The 26,570-nt window shown below is 35.8% G+C and overlaps 1 protein-coding gene across 2 annotated transcripts in view; it reads left to right on the top strand.

The window, feature by feature from the left end:
* The window catches only part of CDC14A (cell division cycle 14A), a 59,137-nt gene that overhangs the window by 8,518 nt on the left and 24,049 nt on the right, over positions 1-26,570 (top strand). For both annotated transcript variants that reach the window (XM_009884773.1, XM_009884774.1), the window contains exons 2-5: positions 2,258-2,333; positions 9,867-9,959; positions 15,688-15,767; positions 24,595-24,661. In XM_009884773.1, the coding sequence (XP_009883075.1) occupies positions 2,292-2,333; positions 9,867-9,959; positions 15,688-15,767; positions 24,595-24,661 (282 nt within the window). In that variant the 5' untranslated portion in view covers positions 2,258-2,291. The remainder of the gene's footprint in view (positions 1-2,257; positions 2,334-9,866; positions 9,960-15,687; positions 15,768-24,594; positions 24,662-26,570) is intronic.

Here is a 26,570-nt window from a genome sequence, read left to right as displayed (position 1 = left end):
CACAATACTTCAAAAAGTATTTTTTGAAAAATAATCTGAAAACTGTAAATTCTATTCTTCCATCATATTTAAGTGGAAGAATACTCTAAAGTTCATGGAACAAGATAGGGTTGGGTTTTTGATTGAGATGTTAGTGTAGCGGAATGGGAAGAGATGTTAGTAAGCCTTCTATATAGCTTTTCTAGAAGTTACATTTACTCTGTTAGAGCTCCAGTTATAACTTCCTATTTGTCATAACTCATAATTGTCCTTTTTAGAAGAAATTTTTTCATTTCATCTCTATTAAAAATTGTATGGAGGGTTTTGTTTTAAAAATAACTATCTGTTGACCATATCTGGCAGACTTACCTAAGAAAAGATGAGGAATTCTAAAGTTAAACCCTGTTTTACTGCCACTGCAATTTTGAGTTAGTTAACTTTTGTGCAACCTACAAATAAAGTCAGAGTTGGAAAGCTTAGTCTTTTACCTAGCTAATAAGCTTCTTTAATTAAGCATTATGCCATAATATTTTTTACTGAAGGGTTGAACTGAATCTTAGCAAACACTTATGTTGTTATCTGATACTGCAAAGTAGGTGATACTGAAATAGCATTGGTGTGGCAGACACTGTCCTAGATCAGACTAATGTAATTAGCCTAATCTAACAAATTTTTTGCCCTGGGCTTGGCTTTTTTGTTAGAGAGAATGTGGGGAGGAGAATATTAATAAAGTTACAAGCACGAAAAAGATCAAGCAGTCCTCCCTTGTTGTTGTGTCCATTTAGAATGGCACAACGGCTGAAGCTGGAAGGCACCTCCATAGATAGTCTAATCCAACCCCTGGGCTTAAGGCAAGGTCAACAAGAGTAGGTTGCTCGGCCTTGTACAATTGGGTTGTGACTCCACAGCCTCACTGAGCAGCCTCTTTCTAATGTTTGACTGCTCTCAGAGTAAAAGTTTTTCTTCTTATGTTTAACTGGAACACAATTAATTTTCCTGAAAAATAAACCTTCTGCCACAGGGAAGACAGCTTGAAAGGTACTACCACCTATTCTATCATGTGATTTCAGTAAGCTTTCACTACTTCAAAGACAAGAAGTCATAGAGCGTAGTTACCTTTGTCTTTTGTCATGCCCAAATAACATGCATTCAGATGCTGATGGATGGCTTTGTTTGTCAATAGGCAAGAAGTGTCCTGTTTCTTTTGTCAAAAGACTTAAGGCAGAGCAGATTAAAACAGTTTAAGCTATGGTCCGTATCACTGTAATTTGTAACATGTGCATCAACAGATTTTCATAGACTGTCAGGATAAAGACCTCTATACACAAAAGGAAAAATAGTGGAGAAAGCTTGCAGTTTATATTTTGATCAATTTTGCACAATGGGTGGGGAGGAAGAGAGCTCTAAAAGGTGTCACTATGTTGCTTGCATAAAGGCTGCTATTGCTTATAAAGGTGCCTATATGAAGGGTTAGCTAGGAAGAGCGCTGTGAATCCTACCAGGAACTTGCCTTTATTGTGCAATAACTTTCCTGTACAGACTACTGCTACTAGCTCTTATCCTAAGGAAAGTAATTGCTGCTTCAAAGGTAATATGAATGTTTAAGAAGAATCTAGAAGCATGAATCAAGAACCATCAGAAGACATGAAATAAGTAATAAATTGGAAGCACAGCCTAGAGACAGAGGGTTGTGGGGGACAAAGGGGAATGTAATTATATGTAAAGTGTATATGTAATATGTACTCTCTGGAATAGCGGAGGACAGGATAAAAAGAAATAAGCTTAAATTTCAGTCAGATCAAGACTGGACATGATTAAATTTTACTACCCATGAGAAATTTTATTTAGCTTATTCTTCATACTATCTAATGATATATTCTCATCTTACGCAGTTGTAGAACCTCTATCTAGGATGACATCATCATGGCTAGAAGGGTAGTAGATCATGTCTTGAAGTTCTTAACTCTGTAGTTTTGGCCCAAACCAGACTGGATATCATGGGATGAAGGAAAAAAAAATCTGTAGTTAGTGTGTGTGTATATAATGGAAAAGGTAGTTACTGGAGCATCTTAAACTAAAACTACAGGTGCTTTCAAATTAATTGTTACTGTTGTCCCCTTAAATAAATCAAAGGGCTTATCTGTTGCACCATATATGTTGGCTACTTGGTATCCCCCACAAGTTACTGATTTGCAGCTTGAACTATCACCAACATGCATGTTGAAATTTGCTTAACTCTTTTGTGTAAATAACACTTTTTCTGTTCTCTTTTTCCCAGTTTCTATGGAGATTTTGGACCTTTAAATTTGGCAATGTTATACAGATACTGCTGTAAACTAAATAAGAAATTAAAGGTAAGCTTTGTTTAAAAACAATGTACCTATATTTTTGTGGTTTGAAATTAAACTAAAATGTATTATCCAGTTTGAAAGTGGTTCTTAGGTCCTCATCATCTAGGTGGTTACTACTAAACTTTAAGGTTATTCTTTGTTCTCAATTCTTTTCCTTCTGAGGAATGGAAAAAATGAATATGGTCTTTGTTGCTTAGCAGGTGAGGCACTGAAGGATGTGTTCACCTTTTTTTCATAACCTTACAGTTTCAAGACAATTGTAACAAAAATAATTCTGGGTGTTTCATGGGTTTGCAGCTAACAAAGCAGGTATGCTAGTATAAATAACTGAAAAAGCATGTTAAAAAACCCAACCAAACAAAAAACCCCACACCCATGAAAAAGAACAAAACACAGCCCCCAAAATTGCACTATTTAAACTAAATCTCACTCAGTGGGAAAGTTAAAACTTCTAAATCTCATTCAGTTAATAAAATGTTACTTATAATAGGTGTTATGAAAATGTGTGTTTACATATAAAAATGGTTCCTTTTCCTGTCTTGCTTGAAGAGTCACTCCCTATCAGTTCATTTGTAGAAGCTTTCTTGTTTTCTTGCTTCCATATAATGGTTGTTGATTGAAGGCAATTTTGAGTTGCTTTTAACTGGAGATAGAAAATTTTGGTATCATCTTTGGATACCACAGTAGCTTTTTCTTTCAACTTCAAAGTGTTGGTCCTTTCTTTATAAAGTTGTCTAGAATCTGTAAATGCAACAGGTAGTTCTGAAGATAACAATACCTTGCTGCTTAATACAGAAAATTAGTTATAAATAAAAAATAAACTCTAGTATTTCTAATTTTGAATGCCTATGTTCATATTGGCAAAAGACTGGATTTACCATTTCTGTGTTAAGACTGAATAGAGCTTATAAATACACTATCTTATCACCCCATTTTCCCGTGCTGCTGTCCCACTCAAACACATGACCAGTGATGCTCACTCACTAGAAATCTATTTTTTTCACCTAAATTCTGCTGTTTGTGACCTTATATCTGAGTTATTAAAGACAGTAGAGAATGCTTGCTCTGTGAAGTGGTTACTCCAGAGAACCAATAATAAACCTAACTTTCACTGTGCCTATGAGAACAAGAAACATTAGTTCTGTTTTTTCTAGATTCAAATTGAGACTATGATCATTCTGGGATCTCAATACAGTCTTGTGTAACACTGTTGAAGTCTACCTTCATACTTCTATAATTGAACTAGAACACCTTCAAACTGGACCCTGGGTATCATAGAATGGTTTAGGTTGGAAAGGACCTTGAAGATCATAGAGTTCCAACCCCCTTGCCATGGGCAGGGACACCTCCCACTAGACCAGGTTGCCCAAGGCCATATCCAGCCTGCACTTGAACACCTCCACAGATGGGGCCTCAACAACCTCTCTGGGCAACCTGTTTCAGTGCCTTGCAACCCTCAAAGTGAAAAATTTCTTCCTAATGTTTAATCTAAACCTGCCCTCTGCCAGTTTAAAGCCATTCCCCCTCATCCTATCACTACACACCCTAGTAAAAAGTCCTTCCCCAGCTCTCTTGTAGGCCCCCTTTAGGTACTGGAAGGCCGCACTAAGATCTCCTTGGAGCCTTCTCATCTCTAGGCTGAGCAGCCCCAACTCTCTCAGCCTCTCCTCATAGGAGAGGTACTCCAGCCCTTGGATCATCCTCGTGGCCCTCCTCTGGGCACACTCCAGCAGGTCCATGTCCTTCTTATATTGGGGACTTGAGAGCTGGATGCAGTACTCCAGGTGGGCTCTCATGAGAGTGGAGTAGAGGGGCAGAATCACTTCCTTTGACCTGCTGGCAACACTTCTTTTGATGCAGCCCAGGATGCGGTTGGCCTTCTGGGTACGAAGAGTTGGACCCAGGAAATACGAGCAAAACTAGGTCTAAATACCTTAGGACTCATGGGGTTTTTTTGCTTAAATGAATCAGTATTAAACAGGAATGTCTCTGCAGTCTTTATTCTTGTTATAAGACCATCATTGCATTGAATGAGGCAAGTTGCTCATCATAAATGGCTTGTAATCATAAAGATCATATATAATGGAAAAAAGTACACAAGGGAGCCAAATTGAAACTGAATTAGTAACTCTGACACTTGAAAGGTTGATTTAGCAAACCATGTCATCATTTTAATGTAACTTTTATTTATATTATTTTGAAAAAAAAGCAGACACACTTGCAGTACTAGGTAAAGAGCACAGGTAGTCAGGAACAGGACAGAGAAACCTTATGCAGATCAGCTGTAGTCTCAGCTGGGAGGAGGTGCATTTTGTTGCTGCTACCTTACCAGAGGCTAACTTCAAATAGGTTAATTTAAACTACTTGTGCATAATAGAAAAGGGTAACCTGATAGTGCAACCACTTGAAAGTAATACCTGGAATCAAACAGCTAAAGCTTGGAATACCACCTGAGTGGTATCGAAACTTACACATGCATAGATTCCAGTCTGGCTGAGTGGTACTACCCCTGAAGTAGGCCAATACCTGCTAATGTAAGCTTTGCTCTTCTAATAGTTAAAATAAATGCCCAACTCTGTCCTAATTTAGATACTATCTGCAGTGGATAAGTAGGCTTGAAAGACCAAGTCCCAGGGCTGAGGCATGCATCTGATGTGTACTGTAGGCCTAGCTACAAAAGACTATTGCTCATCTTCACTAGTTGAGAATTATGGGTTCACAGTTTCTACCCTTCTACCCCTTACCTTCTTATGTCTTTCACAAGTGTCCCCACAAGGCCTGAACTGGTGTGTATAAGACCAAAGTTCACAACCTGTGACTTACCTAGCAAGGCAATGAGCAGCTGCAGCAGCAAAAGTATGGTAATTCTCACATGGCACCGGGGGGATGCTGTAGGCAGACTGTGATCAGTGTTTCAGAGATGGGAAGTGCTGATTGGACTAATGACAAGGAGAAGGAGTCCTGTTGGGCAACCTGCTGCTTGCATACCCTTGTATTAAGGGTAACTGTGCCCTGTGACCAACAGCAAGAATGGGCTGATTGTCATTCTCTGGAAATCCAGCCACTGCTGCGGGATGGTTGCTGTTGCCATACTGCAACACTTTTGGGACCCTGAGGCAGTCACAGTGCTTAAGACTAGGTGACTCCTGCCATGATTTCTTATATACCTGGTTGGGTATGCACTTCGTGTGTTTTTCTTCAGAAAAAAATCTTTAAAAGTGTGGCACATAAAAAAAAAAAAAAAAAAAAAAAAAAAAAAAAAAAAAAAAAAAAAAAAAAACACACAAAAACAAAAAAAACAAAACCAACCAACCAAAAATGTTCACAAAACATGATAGCTTTTGTGTGGATATGGTGTCTCAAAAGGATTTTAAGACTTAGACTTTTATTAAGTTTAAAACCTGTATGAATAGGAACAGGAGAAATGAGAGTATAAGATCTAATTAAAACAAACAAACCCTACAGACTTCTCCAAGTCTTTCAGCTGTATCTATTTCTGTTTTGGGAGAGGAATTGGACATGGAGGCAGTTTTCTGCTTTCCCCTCTCCTTTCTTGGGGTACAGATAGGGAAGGAGAAGGGTACCAGTTTGAAATGTGCTAGTGGCAGACCAACACTTTAAAGTAAACTATTGTAACTTTATGCTGACTGATTTTAAAAACAGTAAGTAGCTCTGTTTTGAAGAGCTGAAGAATTTATTGAGATATCCATTTGCTGAGAAAGTTGGAACTAAAATCCTGGATATGCTTTACAGGAAAACCTTTCTGACCTTGTTATGTTTGTAATGTTTTGATTGCTGATTGCTATGGAGATGAGCTTGACTAGCCAAGTCAACAGAAAGAAAAAATGCTTGTCAATGCTATCTTCCTACTTGTTCTTTGAATTCTGTTTGAGGGAAAAAAAAAGCTTGACTAAGCAACTGTGATTCATTTATGAAAGAAATATTTTTTTCTTCTGTTTAAATAAATCTGATTTCATAAAAACTGCTTAAAAAAGCTGGTGCGTCTTATGTGTGTATAGACTTACGGAATCTCAATAACTTCAAAAGCAGGGGTGATCAGAGAGGGAGTGTGCTAAGATAAGTGATACAAGTATGGAAGATCAAAGGCAAGAGAGGGAGGGTTCTGCAAGGCTTATGGAGTTAACATTTCTTGTATGCTAACTGTAGCTGCTGAATCACAGAGGGGTTTGTTTTGTTTTTGTTTTAATATAAATAAACTGCTGGGCATACATATGGAACTATAGTAATTGCAAGCATCTCCTTTAGGACAGCTTAGTTTTTGAGGCAGGTTGCGTGTACGTGTTTTAATACATCATTTTCTATGAACAGTTTGCCAGCCTTGTTTTCACTGCTATGTATATGTACGTATTGCAAACATATATGCATATATATAAAAAATAGTGTTTGCATTGGCCCAGACTTATTAAACACATTCCAGTAATTTCTTGCTTGAACAACGCAAATATATTAAACCATATCCATTAAACAAAATACTGTCAAATAATCTGGTGATTCTAAACAGATATCAATCTAGTAATTGTCCACAATGGCACCTTCTAAGCCTGTCATAAGCTTCTGTGCAAGTAAGTCTCTCTTGAGGTCTTCAAGAAACAAGAACTAATCTATTATTAAAAGGGGAAAAAAAAAAAAAGTAATCTCGCAGTGAAAATAATGTGTTCTGGAACCCTCTCATACACTCAATGCATTAGTGTTATCACCTTAAACAAAACCTGCCACACTTTTCATGTAACCTCTGCTTTTAGTTCAATAGATTGTCCTTGAGTGTATTCCTCTGGGGTATATCTTGACAGATACAGTTCTGTCATGTTGTTACATTTTGTCTTCTAATAGTGTGTGAAGCTGCCAAAAAAATATTTTTAGTGCTTCATAGTGCTGCGTTTTGTTTTAGAAAAAATGTTATTTGCAACTATGTTACTATATTATCTCTAAATATAGCTATTCTGCAGACAACTAGTATTGAAAAATTCCTTGTTGAAACATTTTTGGTTCTTCCGAGTTGTGCAGTATCTACGGGAACTAAAGCCCTAATACATTCAGGTGGAGCTGTGAAAACAGCCACCTTAAAGAACTGTCTGTAACGCTTATTATCATTGAACCTAGCCAAAGGAAGAGACTTAGCTTATTAAACATGTTCAGAAAATGAGTATTTTTTTTCATGTAGATCATATAGCTTAGTATTAATATTGAAAGTGCATTGAGTTGAGAATTTGTGTGTTAATGTTAACAGAGGCATTGTATTGACAATGCAAACTGTTACTGTAAAAATTGATTTTCTGTAACTCACGTGCAAATAAAAACAGTGGTTTGTTTTACAGGCTTCTGAAAAGTAGAATCTTGACACAGTTTTCCTTTGGCTGCTATGTTGTAAGCTGTTAATTAATGTCGGTTTTCAATTTTGTGTTAAAACTTTAGTCAGGATTCAAAAAAAAATTAAATATTTCATATAGCAATATTGCTTATAAGGATTAAGCCCTTACATTTTGCAAATGAAGCCATGAAAATGATATATTGCTTTCATTTAAATGTTCTGGGAACTTTTAAGATGAGTTGTCAGTTTTTGGCTACTTCAGGTACAAAAGCATCTCAGAATTGGAATGGCTTGATACACCTGTATGACTAAAAAAATCCATTCTGTAAAACAAAACAAGAAATATGGTCTTACTACTTAGAACTTCTGGCTAGCTAGCAGAATGTGCTTTATGCAGTTTAAAATAGTGTTTCAGGTGAACTGTAAACTGTTGCAAAGAACTTTGCTTTAAAATAAGTAGTAGTCAACAAGTTATAATTGAAGTTCTGTCACTGTTGCATAACTACTGTAATCGTATCCCACCTACACATCATGGGTGGAATTGCAGTTAGAGAACACTAAAATTAAAAAATTGAGGAGGGGGAAGAAAGGAGGCATCTTGAAATACTGCGATGAATTTTGTCAAGTTTTAATAATAATTGAATGCTTCGCTAATTAAATAACTACTTGTGCTTTGTATGTTTGCATATGCACTGAGGGAGATAATGCTGTTGGTCTCAAGATACAGTCGCTTCCAATCAACAGCAACCAGCTATCTCGGGAATTACAGTTCTGTTTAGACATACTAAGTTGCATTGACTCTCACTCCTTCCGCCTATGGAAGTTGTGGGTAATAAGACCAGACCAGAATGTACGGTTAGAACTGCTATTAAAGGTGCTATTTCTGTGGGGGGTGGGAGTAAGATGTGCACTGTGATGCATGCATCAGTTTTCTCTTGAGTTTATTGGCTATGTGGGGTTTTTTTTGCAAAATTTGATTCTGTGGTTAAAGCTGTCCTAAAACTTGCAACAAGTTTTAAGATGAGAGTCAACGTTCACAGATTTGTGGAAGTGAAATACAGTTGGCACTACTTAAATAAATAAAACACAATTCTGCAGTAGTTACCTTTTCTTGCACTTCCAAGTGTCATCAGTGCCAAGAGTAGGAAAGTGAAGTAAATTAAAATTGTCAAATTGGAGTTAAAAACCTGAAATTGGATAACAGCAGTACTGGTATAAAGGCAATTTATAAAATGTGCAACTTTTAAAAATAAAAATGCTCTTCAGATATTAAGCAGAATCCAGTATGTCTGTTAATGACTTCCTCAAAACTGTAGCAGTACTGTAGAAATCTGTCGGGAAAAACATGAGTGATAGCATTGCAGAATATAATGAAAGTGTAGCGATTTATGAAGCTAAAAAAATATAATGCAGTAAACCGTCCAACTTGCCATTTTTAAGTTACAATTTTATCTCTCTCTGGCTTTAAATAGTTTTGCTGCACTTTGTCATTATTGTTCTTTGCTGGCGCTTGTTGGTCTTGTTTTCAATGGGAGTTTTGTCTGCAGGATTCTGACAGAGGCTTCTTTTCTTCATAAAGAAAGAAGAATTGCCAGTGTTAGTAGTTTTGTTTCTGCCTAGCCTTTTTTTTCAGGCTTTTCACTTCTGCAATCGTGGTTTTTTTTCTTTAAAAAGCTTCAACAGCAAAAATTTATTAAGATGCCTGCCACCCCATTTTTAGGTAGTATAGATGGACCAGTGGTGTTTAACTTACAAAATGCCTGTAAGATTGATTGCTTCAGTTTTTCTCGTCTTCTCCACAGGATTATATGCTAAAGAAATTTAACACATAGGAGAGTGTTTTAGTCTGAAAATTTCAATATCTTTTATCAACGTTCGTAAGCTATTGTTCAAATATTTAAACTTGGAAAAAAATTTCCAGTAATTTATGTTGAACATTTTGGTTCAACTGCATTTTATAGGATATATTCACACAGCAAAGTTAAGAGATCTGCCCTGATACAGTGGCTGTTTCCCTGTGCTCTTATCTATAACGTAAGAAGATTGTTCATGGTATCAGTAATTCTTTTTCTCCTTTCATTTTAAGAATCTCTATAAGAAATTTTTCTGAGTTACTTTTCAGTTTTGGAAAAGTGACTTTTAAAAGTATTTTTAAAGTGTATTATTCTCTTGGTAAATATGCTGTCTGTTGTTTTTTTTTTAAACAGTATTTCAGTCTATCAAGAAAGAAGATAGTGTACTACACCAGTTTTGACCAGCGAAAACGAGCAAATGCGGCGTTTTTAATAGGTGCATATGCTGTAAGTATTATTAATTATATGGATACTTCTAACCCTCTGTAAGAGATATTTGCTATGTGTAAAATAGCATCTGAACAGATGGTTCTTTAGGGAGGTAGGCAGGCAGATTTTCATTTAATTCTTTTAATATTACAGATAATAAACAATACACAGGGCTGTCTTAGTTACACAAGCCTAATTTGTTATGATATCACCGAAGTTTTGACAGTCCCAGGCTGACACTTGCACAGCCACTCGTGTGTCTGTCTTAGCAGTGTAGCTCAAACTTCAATTTCACCTTCCTACTCTGCTGTCCAGAATTGGAGCACGCTTGCAGAAAACTCAGAGTCTTTGCGATAAAGACGCCGATAAAGTATTGAAGCTAAGAAGCTGCTGGTCCTCTGCTGACATCCACATGGTCAGCTGAGTTCTGGAAGTCTCTGTTACAAAGTCAGGCTTTATACTGTGTGAAAGCTGGTATATTTCTTCCAGGTCTGAGGTTATGCTGAAAACAAAGCTTAGTAAATGCAGATGATAATATTGAAAGAATTTAGTTTGCAGATTCTTGTAATTAAACAAAATGTTTTACTGCAAGTATGGCGATAGTGTGTAAATGCTCTTGAGAAAGAAGATCTATGTAAATTTAAAGATGGGGAAAAAATGGGAATAAGTTCAGATTTTAAAAATCTTTCACATTGTCAATGTGTAAAAGTTAATTGAGAAGGCTTGTTTTATTTTTCCTGGTGTTAAAATATTCAGTGTAAAATGAAACGTGGAAAACAGTGGATCAGGTTCTAGGAGTGGGTTTCCAGTGGTGATTATGCAATTTGGGCTGTTCCATTAAACAGCTTCTTAGAGATGTTGAAATGAAATACCCTATAGCTATTAAAATAATTCAATAAGAGACTCATAAGTTTAAATGAAAGTTAAGTCTTAGAACTTTATTGGCAATAGTTTGCCTGTTTGTAAATTGCATCTCAGGAAGATGTTTTCTAAATTTTGGTTTTACAATGGACTTCCAATACATTTGGGCTAATCATGTCCAGTTGCTAAATTATTGTCCTTGCTCTTAGGAATTCTGCAAAGATTACTTCTGTCATAAAGTTCAGATTAAGAAGAAAAAAAAATATTTAAAGTGTTACAAGAAAAGAAGAACACACAGACTTTGCTGATCTTACAGAGAAATTTAGGGTTCCTTCTAAATGGCCAAGACTACAACACAGACTGTTACACTAATGTCAGAAACAGGGTGCTACTAGGTTTTGCAAAGTCTTACCAGGTGCCACAAAGAATATTTTGAAGCTAGTATTGCTTTGCTTTTCCCTTCATCTGCAGACTTATTTTAGTTGTTGGGGTTTTTTATGTAGTCTCCCACAACAGTTAATTTAAAAAAAAAAAATCTTTAGAAACATTTTTTAAATAGTATTACCAGTACTTTCATGCATACCAAAACTAAAGTAGCCTGGTTTGACTCAGTTTGTCCCTAGTAGTTTCTAGGGGGAAAGAGGGGTGAGAAGGGAGTAGGTTTAACTGAAATATACTGAAGTGATTACATGAACTCCCCACTTGTCATCAAAGAATTCATTCTTGGAGAAATTGTGAAGGAGAGTGTGTTTTGTCCTGTCTGATAACACCTGGATGAATTTGGGGCTGGGTGCCTCTTTCCATATTCTTACGCTATTTGTTATGTTTCTTTTCTGGTTGGAAACCAAGGAACCCCTACCTGGTTGTGTACTCTGCTATCTAGTAAGGTTTGAATTCACTGGGGGAGAAGAGCAGGATCAATAGTAGTCTGTTTGTACCAGTGACTGCTTTTGTACTTCGAGGGGCAGGGGGAAGAGAGAATATATGTGTGACACTTGCTCCTGCTGGTAAACCTAGAGCTTTAATTTTACCCTTGTAGCAGACAAGTAGTAGTTATCTCTTGCAGTTCTTCAAAGATCAAAACTTGATTAGTGGACCAAAATCTGACTTCTGAGCAGTCCTGGTGAAACATAATGCTTTCATACTGTGACAAAATCTGAAAAGATTCTGAGCTCTCTTTCCTTTTCCTTGTAGATAGCAGATGGGCTGGGCTTACTTCTTTCTCACAATTACTTTAAGTGTTTATTTTGGTAGTAATAGCTTTTATTAGACTTCTGTAACACAAATAAGGGAGAAAAGCCATTGAGTTGTTAAGTTTGTAATTATCACAGCAAATGACTGAGTAATAGCAAATTACTACAGTATGTTCAGTCATTTGCTTGCAGGAGTGTTTTTCCCTAATTTACAAATACAGATTAGACTTCTGAGCCCTACCTGAACTTTGAAGAGTTTATTCTCTTGTAGTCTAAGCATATCACACTACTGCAAATCCATGATCCCTCCCTTGGAGGGTCAGCAAGGACAAAGTCTTTTCAGTTACTGCAGCGTGTACAGCCTCTTTGCTGTTTAAAGCTACAGCTTTCTTCAGATTTCCTTACATTGGCTTCACAGAATTCTTCTGAGGACTTAGCAGCTCTAGAGTGGATCTGTTCCACATACTTCTAATTCAAAAATGGCATGTGCAGGTGGGAACAAGATTAATCCAAATTGTATTTGAAATATTGTGGATGAGTGTTAAGGTGGACTTTCAAAATACTAACTCCATTTTTGTTCTGTTAGCTTTTTAGGACATATAGTATGAATTTTCTTGGCAGTGTGTACAGGGCCAGTATTGCTACATGTCTTGTGCCTGCATAGCATCCCAACTATGAAGAGCTTTGTCTTTCAACCACAGGAATTTAAGAACATAAGAATGGACATGTCAGAGAAAAAAATATTTGAAAATTTTCAGTATCTGTTGACTGGTTTTTACAGGTATCAGTGCCACATGTTATGAGTTAGAATAGTGACAGTGGGGAGAGGGAGAACCTTGTCCCTTGTATAGCAACTCTTATAAGAAAATAGTTACTATCTAGAAAGTGAGTTGTTGTTTTTTTTTTAGGTTCTTACATTATTTCTTAGATCCAGGTTCAATTTATACAAACTATTCACTAAAGGCTCTTTGTGGTGGGTTTGGTTGGTTTTTTTTTTTGGTGTAAGTTGTGGAATGAAAGCACTCTGAAGACTCACCATATTGGATTAAAAAATGAAGCTAAGTTTCAGTTGCTGAGTTTTCATTTATAAAGATGAGTCAGAAGACAGTCTCCTGGGTTTTTCTTAATGGATAACAGCTACTTTTTAAGTACTAAACACACTACAGGAGTGTTTCCTTCTCTATTTCATTATCCTTCTTCCTTCAGTTATTGTGTTATTCTTGACATCTGTGATACTTTTGTTTTTTTCAGGAGCTCTGTTGAGTGTTTCTTTCCCTCTCATTTTTTCTTTCGTGTTCTTAATATCTTTTTCCTATTTCCATCCTGGTGTCTTTATTGTGAGCTTTTATGAGCTTTGTGGACAGGCAACTTATCAGTATTTGGTTCAAAATGTCATGTATACATGTCTTTGAGCAGACACAGCTTTGAAGTACCATAACTTCTGTGAAATAAAAACTGCAGCATTGGGAAAACATTCATATGGTACAAATTTGCCCCTACTTCAGATTTCTGACTCCTTGCTGTGTAAGATGGAAACTCATCTTTCCCTAAAGTCCTTTAAACTACCCTCTAAGGGCTTTTTGACTATAAGCAGGAATTTAGGCTTTAAATGTAAGCTAATCGATGTCATAATTGACATTAATTGACCTGAATAAAATCAGTATTTCCTCTGAAATACAACCCCCCACACCAAAATCTATTGCACAGGATGCCTTGTTCTTAAATTTGTGATGAGGGGGGACTATAAAGGAAATATAAAAGAGACTTTCACAGACTAAAAGAATCTTTTACAAATGACTGTGAAAACAGAATAGCATTGCCATGCTACAGGGGTTGAAAGCATGAAGTTGGTGACATTAGTTAGCAATCATTGCTGTAGACAGACCATTGCAGCTTAAAAATAAAAAGAAATAGGCCCCTCCACTTTTTAAATCAAGTAAATACATATATCCATTAAATAAATCTCTGAATCCATTTCAATATTAGTAATTACTGGTTTTGCCCCAACAAAAAAGAGTTAGAAATAATTGAGTTAGAAACAATTGTTCTGATAACACAGAATAAATGGAATGGTTTTCATATAGAAATTGTGGTCTGTTTTGGTAGTGGAAAGTTTCAGGAAGCATTTGCTTTCAGAGGTTAAGGAGGGGGGAATATGGAAGTTTGGGCAAATACAGTGTCATTAATTTTGAGAAACACGTAATTTGGGCACTTGCTAAATGCAACAGCAATATTGACATTGCCACAGTATTGAGATTTAACATTTGAAGATAAGTGGGGTTTGTTCCTCTTCTTGGGTACTGATAATACTGATCCATGCTACCAGCGTGACCGTGATGAGTGGAGCAGCAACATTGGAGGCTGAGACTGAAATACAGCTATGTGTCAGGGAATTTATCTTTTGAAGGCAAATCAGTTTGTGTAAAGGGTTTTGGTCCAAAATTAGACCAGTTGTTCAAAGCAGTGAAATAGGTGGTAGTTGAAAAACAGAGATGATCTCTTTGTTCATTGCATCATGGCAAAGAGTTTTTCAAACTGTTTTACTTGAGTCTTTTCTTGTTTTTGTTGTTTTATCCTTATCTTGTCCTTTGTGACTGCCTCGCCCATGTTTGAGGAAGAAATGCAAGAAAATCTACCTATCATATTGACATCTTACAGAATACTAAGAATCCCATTTACTCAAGATATGACTCCAGATATAAAGCAAATGGCAAATATTCTGGGAGTGACTACGACTTACCTATATTCTAATGTGTTCAAGGTCAAAAGTTGAATAAAGCTTTTAGATCAGGATCTAGCTTATGTCTTCGTAAGAAAATAATTATTAGAATACTTATATTCAGCAGTTAAATGTGTGTAGAGCTAAAATGTAGCCACGTAGATGTTGGTTGCAAGGTGAGTTGTGGGGAAGTTGCGTGGCTTTGTTTACAGAACATGTTTGCGCATGTGGAATATACCACTGCAAACTGGATTTAAATATTTTTTTGTAAATAATGCACTTGCTTAATATGTATTCAGAGTTAAATTTATTTTAGGACCAGTTTTACTGTACAAATAGGAATTGAAATGCAACAAGATGTGTTTGTATTTTAATTTCTTACTTAAGCAAGTAAGCTGAGCTGATAGAGTTCAGCGATAGCAGAATGAGCCTTGGTTTAGGGTGTTACATTAACTATATGTTGGTCTCATAGTAACAGGTTCAACTTGTTGAATTGGATATTTTTGTTAATTAGTAGTTTGATATTGACAATTAGGAATCAAAAAATATTTGTCTTGGAAAATCTTCCATTGAGTTGTGGTGGAGAAATGTTTCCTTTGTCAGCTGCCGTGATAGTATTTTGACTCATTTAAAGCTGGACAGAGAACTCTTAGCGTAGGTGCCAATTTTTCATTTTAGTACAATGTTGAGTCTGTCATAAATTCTCTCAGTTGCAGGAATGTGTGATTTTTTTATTTTTTTTTTTTTTAAGGGAGGAATGACACAAAACAAATCTGTTTCTTCTGATTTCTGAATCTTTTACTTTGTGTAGATATGTCTTTTCTGACCTATAAATGTCACTGGATTCGGTTATAAAGGAGTATTGTATGCGTTTTTTAAGGGTTTGGTGGGATGGGGGAAGTGTACATGTAGTTAATGACTTCTCAGGCTCAGGGCTTTTTTTTTTTTTTTTCCTCTCCCCCACCCCCTGTAGGTAATATACTTGAAGAAAACTCCAGAAGAAGCTTACAGAACACTTCTGTCTGGATCTAATCCACCATATCTTCCATTTAGGTATGTGAACATGAGAAATGGACCTAACTTTTGTGTTTTGGAATTTGCTAAATATAAATTTTTCAGATTGCCATCCCAGAAAAGGATTTTGTGTCTGATATAGATGTTGTATCAAAATGACTGATCTCCAGAAAAAGTATTTTTTACATCTGGTGGAATTACTTGCTCTGTGTTGGAATAATAAAGCCATTTCAATTGATTTAAGTTTCAAGTAACACTCCCAGTCTTGCAAACTGTCAAGGTTAGAAAATAGCTCTTAGCATGTTTGTGATATAGCAATTAAAACTTTTCTGTATGATGTATTGTGCTTTACTATTTGGAAGTCATTCAGATCTTTTAAATTACCTGGTACCTAACCAGCTCTGAAATGAAAGAGGGTTTACGCTGTTATATTTTCTCTATTTTACAGAACAAGTACTAATGTTCCAGTTACTAGATTGCTTTGTTTACTTTCTGTTTTCAATGAATCATAGATAATTTCTATCAATCTGTCTTTATTCTCTATATTAAGGCCATACTGAAACTTGAATCTGAGGAGTTTTAGCTATCATGCCTATCTAATAAAGAGAATTCCAGAAGTTTTCATGGTGTGGACCATGAAATGCCCTTGGACTTTGTGAATCTAAATACCTTACACTATTCTTATGGAAACGCTGGCGATGAAAGGCAACTTCAAGAAGGTCACTGTCCTCTTTTTTAGGGGAGTCAGTGTTTTACAAGTAGTGTTCACTATCAGCCGATGCATTTGTAAATGTAGACCTGCCTACCTTGACTGTATCAAATTCATCTGATTCTACAGCCACTCAGCAAAGGAAGATCAGATTGTCTGTCTTCTCACAGTTTGTACAGGAGCCAGACACAGTATGAACTGTTGGGATGGTAGATTTGTATGTGAAGACCAGTTTGACTTCGAAATCTTAAACCATCAAACACATTTTAAAAATGGTATCAAAGTAGTGATAGCTTTTATTGGCAGAGAGTTTATACATTCACCTGGTCATCAATAGCTCACCAAAGCCCAATAGTTTTTTTGAGCCATTGTTACCCATACTTTTTTCAGCTAATTATAAAAGATAATTGGTACGATGCATTAAAAAAATCAGTTATTTTAAACATGTCAGTGTTTTTTAACATCTCCAAATTCTACATAAAATACAGGTGTGATGATCTAAGTTAAAAAATAATGTATAGTTTTCTGCATCTTTTAGATTCTTCGGTTCCTCATCTTCTCCCAGTTTGAAAGAATTACTTTAGTCCTTTCTGTTCACAGAAGATTCAGCTATTGAAAAATTGCTACAAGAAGTTCTTTGAAGCAAACTCTATTATTCTGAGCGCAGAAAGAGTGACAGTGCGTTCTTCTGTCTCCTTATCACTTTGGGCAAGCAACAAGTGAAATATTTCCCTGCAATATTTCGCTTCCTTTTGGGGATTACTACGCAGCGTTTTAGTGGAGTCTAAAAAAAAAAATAATAATTCTCCCTTTCATATCAAATTCTCAGTGGTTCAACTTTGGCAGGAGTATTTCTTACATATAGGAGCTTTTAATTCTGAAGTGACGTAAAATTTTCAGAATCTTAAGCTTAGTTTATCCAAAACTTGCTTAAAAAGCAAAACTCTCTTAGTGGAGGATGTATGTTAGCTGAGAATAGCTGTATCTTGTTCACCAATTATAAAAAAAATACTGTTTGGAATTATAGTAAATTGCTATGTCTTTATGTTCCTTCTCCCCAGCCAAAGTAAAGATTAAGGTGTGTGGAAAAGAGGTTCTGACAAAGTAAAGGACCTTAGTTGTCAGATCCCAAAGTTGTAAGACAGAAAACTTGTAAGGAATAGTGTATTTGCAGAACAGTCTCATACGACCCTATTTGCTCAAAACAAAGGCTACAGATCTTTGCTTTCCAATTAATTCCTTATAATAATGATGATGATAGTAATAATAATAGAAAACACTATTTCTGCTTGACTGGTAGGACATAGTGAAAGTAATTGGCTCTTTGATTTCTTGTGAGGCTGATAAGAACCACAGTAACAAATTTAGTGACATGAAACAATTTCCTTTTAATTTAAATAATTATTCAAAGCAAATCCTTTTGAGTCTGAATTAATAAAATTCTCTTCCAAAATAAAATAGTTAGCTACTCTGGGATCAGCAAAGGAGGGGTCAAAAAATACAAGAAATGGCAAGAGTTTCTGAAGATGGCTTTATATTATATATATAGAGCATTTTACGTTTCCCAGGGGAGAGAATGCTAACTGAAAACATTGAAGGAGGCAATGGCCAGCAAAGGGACTGCACAGTTTTTGCAGTCTGGGCTGTCACAATGGTTGCAAAAGTATAATTACTTCATTCTGTTTGTCAGCTTCAAGAGAAGAGGGCAATAAATGTATAGAGTAAGCAGTCTTTTGAAACATAACTTCTCTGCAGTCTTTGTCCGGGTGTTTCAAGTGCTGAATTGTTGGGGATAAATGATTGGCTAAAACTAAAGCATTTTTGGGAGCTTGTGGGTTTTTGTGGTGGGTTTTCTGTGGTGTGGTTGGGTTTTGGTGGGGTTTGTGTTGGTTGTTTTTGTTGTTGTTTTGTTTTAACACAAAGCTTTGGCTATTTTAGAGGATGGGAGGGAGGCAATCTTCTTGAGGAAAGCCTCGCTGTTTCTTGAAGGAGTATAGCGTTACAAGATTTTGCTAGAAGCATTTAACATCTTGATTTCTTGAGTGTTTTTTCTTATATGGCGTGGGGCTGGAGAGCACTTAAATTTCATTTGGAGCTGCTTTGGACTGTGTCAGGTGTTGGCACTGGATTAGAGCCTAAGCAGATTCTGTTACCTGTGGTATAGTTTGTCCTGCTGGGAAAGAAGGCTGTGTAATCTAGCTGTGTGGGAGGTGAGACAAAGAGGAGTGAGGAAATAAACTGAAGGATTCTGCCAAGATAGGAGACTAGGTAAAAAATGGGTAGTCTGATAGAAAGGGGCTATTTGGGAGTTGAATTCATAGGAAGAGGCTGGAATAGATACTTAAGGAGCTTAAGAATTACTGAGGCTGAGAGAAGGGCAAGTATATCTGATGAGGGCCTGCAGTGGGACAATCTAGATTAGCTGGGAATGGAGAATAAATAATTTATTCCTCCTTCCCTGGTTTTCCAAGGCCTTTGCGATTATTTTCTCCCTCTGTCCTTTCTAAGACATTGGAGACATCTCTGGTACAAAATACAGCATGATGCAGAGGCTCAGGCAAATGAACCTGTGCTGGAAGCAGTAGCACTGCCTTAGGTAGTATATCTGCTTAGCATCAAGCTATACTGTGAAGAAACAGGTTGGTGCTATGAGAAAGTTTGCACTCCTTCCACATCCTTAGTTTCTTGAAAAGGACTGAAATGACTCTTCTGTACAATGAAAAACGTAACCCAAATGTCCTACCTCTTTCCTCCTATTCTAAGGTCTAGGAAGGAAATAATTTGAGGTAATAATCATTGGTATTCAGTACTTATTGACTTACATTTATTCTTTGAGCCTGAAACATAGATATTATATAATTTCTGTAGTATAAGTCATCTCCATTTGAATAGTTTGAAGTGCAAGAGTTTATTAGTGAGCAACGATAAGCGTTACAGCTAGATTATTTAACAAGTTTGTTAATTTGGTGGCTGAAGTGTCTTCTATTTAGAAAAAAAAATAGCTTTCAAAAGGGAGAAGCTGCAGGATTGTCAGATTCTTTATGGAGTACTGAGGTATGTTTACATGAAGTGATCACTGGGAAACTGATCTACTTTCAGCTAGCTCAGTGACCTCAAAAAACCTTAATCGGCTTACATCTTCAGCTGGTATTTCATTTAAAGACAGCTTCAGCAAATATTGTTCAGGGCTGGAAGGAAACCAAAATAACCGTCATACAAGATACGTGGAAAGTTTTTTGTTTTGATAATAGAAAAACTAAAGACAAAGCAGGATGATAGGGCACTACTGTCTTTGAGACACTTTCATCTTATTTTTGGCTGATTCACTGTCACTTGGTGATGCTCTAGTCTCTTGAAGATCTTGTGCTGTATCTTCTCACTTCTGTTTAACAAAACGATGCTAACACCATTTTAAATCATCATAAATACCAGTTTCCTATTGTGAAACTGGTTTAGATTTTTACCTCAAACTACTCTCTATTGACTTTATATTAAAGAGAAAAAAATACATATTAGCGTTACTGTGTTCAATCTCTAGATATGACATGAATTTCAGAGCTAGATTGTAGTTTGTAGCTTTTGGGGTTTATTTATTGGCAAGTGCTCAGGAAACAAACTGTTTTGCTATTGACAGCGTTTAGAGGTTTGGTGAAAGGGAAAGCGTTATGCAGTATTGAGGTCAGCTACAATAACTGTGAAATCAGATGTGGGATTTGCAGCTCTGTAATGCTGGCTCAGATTCATACTACATCTGTATCTCATAGAAATATTCGTGTTTTTCTCATTTTGAAAGCAAATGGAGTACTATCAGGTAATAGTCGGTAAAACAGTGTTTGAAAGTCAGGGAGGTTATGCATTTCACCATAAAAGACTGTGAGAATACTGTAGTGAAATGTGATCAGCAACAGAAATCAGAGTAACCACACTGTAAAACTGTGCAGGAGATGTCTGTATATAGTCTGTTTGATTATTCTGATATGAAATGGGATCTTCCTTTCTCTTCTGTGCTTTTTTAAACACAGACTTCCGAGTTGAACAAAAAGGTATAACACTTGAAATCCAAATAGCTTGGTTTCCACCAGGAAAAACACCTAAATGTTTTTGTATACTTGTAGGTAGTTCCAGTAAGTTAAAAATTACTACTGTCTTAAATGTAAGCACATGCATAAGTTTTCTGTAGGATAGGATGCTCACTGTGTACAGTGGACAAAAAAGAGTAAGTTTAAATAGGAAGAATGTCTGGAATGAATTTTAATTTACTGTAAAATTAATCAAGGTTAGTAAATGTATTTTTTTCTTTACAGTGCCTTTCCTGATAAATGTTACTGCTTGTATTTGGCTTTACTGTGGTACAAAGTGCGGCCCATTCAGAATCTATTGCATTTTATGCAAGCTAAAATTAATATTATTAATTATTGCTCTGAAACTTTGAAATATATCTGGCATCGGTATAAAGAAAATGCGTGCTGGTAAATCTAGCACTATATAATTGACTTCTCAAGTCAATGTAGTATGAGAATAGCTGCATTTCTAACAGGATTTTTGCACACATTAGTACTAGTTCTGACAGTATCCAATATTTTTGTCCATGGTCTGGAAATTTAGACATCAGTAGGAAGGAAGATGGCTTGACACAAAGAATGGTGAAATTAAACTAGCCAATTTGCATTAGTTTTTAAATACTTAGTTTTCTCCAGAAAAATGCATTCATTCGGAAGGATTCAGAAAATAAGATGATTTAAAAAAAAAAAAAAATATTTACAAAGCTGCCTAATGATTTGATGTGACTTCTGACTGACTTCTCTGGGCTAGAAAAAGAACTTGATAACTCAGCCTCAGCCTGGAAGCAGTCCTCTAGGTGACTGGAAGGGATATTTGGTTTGGTTTTGCTTTTAACAAAAAAGTAATCAAAATAATTAGTGACCTAAAATAACTTAGACAACTTCCTCTAAACAAAAAGATACTCTACTCTAGTAATTTACTTAAAACGTTCAGGAAATCAGGTCACGATAAACTGTTACTCTTTGCCTTTTGAGTATTTCAAGGCCTTTCTAGACATGTAGTTGGCAGTAAGACTGGCATTAAGCATCTGTCCTCTCTAATACTTCTGCAAAATGCTCTTTGACTAAACTCTAAAGGAATACTAACACTTCTCTGGAATAATATGAAATCATCTATTTGATAAGAAGATTGAATGTAAAAAATGTCACTTCATAAGTACACTGTGACTCTGCTTCATGAATAAACTAGTTTTTTATATTGTTTTAAGTATTAAGAGTTCTGTAAAGTGCATTTTGTTGCTTGCTCTGTGTTCTGAAACTAGTAACTTGGGTTTCATCTCCTAATACTGATTCCACAAGCACTTGCCTTACTTGTACTTCAGATATCTCTCTGCTGTATTAATGGTTCCAGCATACAGAATCCTCATGGATTATATATAAAACTTTTGCCAGATTAATTTCTTTGTTCTTACACCAAAAATTTAATACCTGTGGATACCTTGGCCTAAAATTCTGGAGCATAAAACAGTAAAGTTTCAGCAATAGGTTTGCATCTGTAATTGATTCTAATCAGGCTGTACATCGGAAACTAGAAAAGCAAATACATATATATACCTAGATTTACCCTGAAAAGGATTGGGAGTGCTAAATAAAAATGGCTGAGGCTTTAAGGAAAAAATTGCATAGATATTGTTCCACTTTCTTGTTTTCCAAATTACGATGAAAGGAACTTTTATGATTTGCTTGTTTTCTTACCAGAAGATGCTTGAGGAGCAAAGGGAGAGAAAGGGAGAGATTATGGCAAGGTCTGATATAATACGCTCAGTATTCGCCATCGTTCATCAAACATCATGCTTTCCCTTGAAGCATTAGGTAATACTAAACCATTGCTTCCAGGTGTTATTTCACTACCATGCTGTACTGTCATTCATATCTAGTGTTTGTTATTGTTTCATTACATTGTCATATTCTGCCACAAAGGATAGATAGGGGTGTGAGTTTTTCAGGTGTTACTGCAGTGTGTTGTGTTTCTTTTAAAACAAACAAACAAACAAACAAACAAAAAAAAACAATCAGACTATTGCTATTCTTTGAGTTTCTGGGAATTTGGGATTAGGTTTAAACAGCTTTTAATTTGTTCATTCCAGAACTTTGCCTGTTTGAAATTTTCCTGGCTTTCAGTCTTTCTATTATTTCACTGTGTGTGGTTGGCAAGTCTCAGCAGAGCTGTTTTCCCCAGTCAGACTACACCTACTTTAATGGTTAGGTGCACAGCAACAGAAATGAGACGTTTGAGGCACAGATGATGTAGGCAATAGATGTTAGCTGCCAGTGTCCATGTTCATTCCACTGGTAATAGCTGTCCGTGGGAACTGTAGCTAAGAATACTGTATACTTGGAATTGCGATAAGCTTATCTTGTACATCTAGGTCAAGTTCAATGTCCTCCCTCCCTCTCTCCCTTCTCTCTCTCACTCTCATAGCGCTGCTTACTAATGGATTAGAGATTATGTGGCTTTTTTCCCAGCATTGTTTTTGTGTACTGCATTATCAGATGCTCTACCAGTTGAAGAAGTAGTTATGTACATATAGGTAAAATAAAAATTATATTCTTGTTATAGCAAAATAACACATAATATAGAACATGTCTGGTACAATCATATTTTCCATTCATATTTCTCTAAATACTTAATTTTGTGGTTTGCATTGTTTTGGGTTTTGTTGTTTCCATCAGCCCATTCAGAAAACTGTTACAGCTTTTAAAGATTTTCTGCTATGCATGTGTTCCCATTGGGGCCTTCAGATTTTGTGCTCATAAGACCTTTTTGTTTGCTAAAATCACCTGTTATCCAATCTTTCCCCCCTGTCAAAAATGTATTGTCTGTAAAGCTTATATTTTACAGGTTTGGTATGTTCTACTTATCTAATGTAATGAAAATACTTTATGGATTTTGTTGGATTTTGATATTGAAGATTTATTCACACTTTAAAGTTCCCATTCTAAAACATTGTGCCTAAATATTTTTTTTAATAATCTAATAACTTGAAAGCTTTTCTAGAGTAGCCTTCCTGTAATATGACACTACCAAAATTACAGCTTTTAATTTTCTGAAAAACATTTTCTATGAACACTCGTTCCTCAAAACTGCCATACTTATTCTGCTCTTAAAGTATGGGTGAGAATATTATACTCTTAAAGTACTTCGTATTGAAGGAGCATATCAATATAACAAATTTCCATCTTCTTATAGCAAGTAGACTATCAAAAAAGGAAAGTTTTCAATAAAAGATTGAAACTTTGAATCAATTATAGATTAAAGATGTATCTGGCTGAAACCTAAAATTTTGCTATCCTGACAAATTGCAGTTCTTAGCATTCTGGATAAGGTAGCTTAGAGCAAAACTATAAAAGATTTCTTTAATGAGTAATTAGGTGATAATTTGCCCAGGCAAAATTTTGTTAAAATGCAAACTGGTCTGAAGCAGACTTTTCAAACTACTTTTTCTTTTTTCCACAATACATTTGTTGCTGTTATTTTTTGGTGGTGTTATTTATTTTTATGTTGGTGTCTCTTACTACTTGATATGTTTTGCCTTGGGGTATCCTGTCATCTTTTACAGAAAAATTGGTATTTTCAGAGTAGCAGAACTGAGGTCAAGTAATTTTAAATTTAATTATATGTGGAGATTTTTTAATCACATCTGTAACCAGGCTATAGAATGAGAGCCTGTGAATGAAATCCACACTAGTAGTTTATGTGCCTTTCCTTGTTAGACAGTGTAACTCAGTTAAAACTTGAATAATGGTTAAAGCGAGTTTAGCTTTATTTGCTACTATACTTACACCGTTGAGATAGGATGCAAAGCTTCCTGTTCCAGGGCAGCATACATAATTTTGTAAAGGGCATGTAGTTAGACGATGTAAAATATGCGCTTAAAATAATTTGCAGTATCTGACTGCATTTGCACTGAGCTACATCTTTGGTAGGGGAGTGCTTTAGCATGAGCAAGCTTCTAAAAGGATGTCTTCTTTGAACTTTAATTCAGATTTCTCACAGGGGATTCAATTACTAGAATATACTCTGTTGTGTGCTGCCTTTCCCCAAGTTCTTAAAGTAATTCCATGTATATTAAATTCATTTGCATTAAATCTATAGGGATGCTTCATTTGGGAACTGCACGTACAATCTTACGATCTTGGACTGTTTACAGGGAATAAATAAGGTAATAACACTTTTCCTTAGCAAAACAGATTTAAATTGTCTTTTAAAACGTGAAGGAAAATACAGTTAAAATACATCAGAAAGTCTGGTTTCAAACCAAAATGTGCGAATGAGTAGTATGCTGTCATGAAGCCTAAGGTACAGAGGACTGTGTGTGAGTAGTGACAATGGAAGATGGTTATCCTTCTACCTGGCTGGCCTGGCCTTTGACAGCTTGCTGAACTTCACCTGGTGAATCTGAATGTGCAGACGCACCAGGTCTGGCTGGGGGCGGTTCTTAACTCAACGGTGCAAGGCCGTGCACTAGATCTGCTAATAGATCATTTATAACCATTGGTAAAAGGGAATAACGAGGTTGATAAAGTCAAGTGAGACAGACACCTCGGTATATTGTGATTTAATCTGAACAGTTTTTTGCACGTACTTGGCCGCAACTTTCCCTCAAAACACGTGGTTCGGTGTTTGACACTAGTCTGTTCAGAACTTTTTAAAAAGAATGAAAACTAATGTATGTTACTAGCGTTTTGATGTGTCGTTTTCAGCAGTCCTGGTCCTGGGGAATATTAAGCTCCAGTATTGCTTTTTAAAAAATGTTACATTGCATCTTAATTGGCAACCTTGTGTTACAGGATATACTTCATACTAAAGAAGCAAAGATTAAATTTTGTTCAACATTTCCTGGTGATCTTGATGAACGGAGCAAGCTATATGAACAGTTCTGCACAGACATTTTATAGGCGATTTGTAATTCTTAAAAGTACAGCAAAACAAATGTTTCTTAAAAATTGAAAAAAGAGAGAGCAAGCTTAATATTTTTAGTTCTGTGGGGGTGGGAAAGGAGCTGTCAGTTAACACCAAGACTCTAATTTGTGTGGCATTCTACGGATCCTGAAGCTCTGTGAAGCAGTCAGTGCAGTCACTGTAATTTATCTGCAACAAACACATCAAAAGGACTTTGAGTATCAGTTTTTCTTCCTTTGTTCCCATAAAATTTATTACTGAATTTTTGTCCAGTTCACCTACAGAGGTAAGAATACTTTGAGCAGAAACCGCATGCTTTAATCTGAAATAAAATCTTAGACTAACTGGGTAAATTTGATGTTTGTGTGCTCATATATCATATACATTTAATTCGGGGGCCCTACAAATTCTGGAGCACAGCCAGCCAGTCATGCTTAAGTAAAATAAATTTTTCAAAATCAGCTGTTCAGACAAACCTCTCGGCATCTTGGGTTTCATCACAGATCCAATCATTGAGCCTCTGTGGTCTATAACAAAGCTATTTCTGTTTTGTCTTAAAAAAGGTGCTCTATATGTAGCAAATAATGGCAGACTGATGATTATTGTTTTTTAAATCCTAGATCTATGGTTTTATTTTTTATCACACCTTAATCACAGAATGTTGTATAGTATCTATACTTCTCAGAATGCAGTAGATTCAGTATAAAGACATGCTGCCATGCTGCAGAACTGTCTTCCCCCTATTCCTGGAACAAATTTGGCCTATGAATTCCTTATTCATAGGTTTGTTTTTAATATGGTATTATACACAAATCTTTAGTACAAAATTGGCATATTTAATAATAGTACAGTAATCAAATACAAAACTTGACTTCTTTCATTCCTGTAATAAATATTGTCTAATGTAGTCTAGTGAACTTCATTCTATCAGTGGAATGTGTATTAAATCATAAAATACAGGTTATACACAGTGCTTATTCTGTATATGCCGTTTTCCCTGGGTATTATGGTGATTAAGTCAGAGTATCACATTAAGTGTAGAAGATCAATAAAATCTTAACATTCTGTATTTTGTTATGTCCAGCTGCATGAAAATTTATTCAGCAGAATATTCAGAAGTTGACAAAAAGGGAATTGCTTTTTAATTTGTCATCTGCCTTACAGAAAAA

Source organism: Charadrius vociferus, unplaced genomic scaffold (assembly GCF_000708025.1).
Source record: "Charadrius vociferus isolate BGI_N301 unplaced genomic scaffold, ASM70802v2 scaffold163, whole genome shotgun sequence".
Classification (NCBI taxonomy): domain Eukaryota; kingdom Metazoa; phylum Chordata; class Aves; order Charadriiformes; family Charadriidae; genus Charadrius; species Charadrius vociferus.
This window is presented reverse-complemented; position numbering and strand designations above follow the sequence as displayed.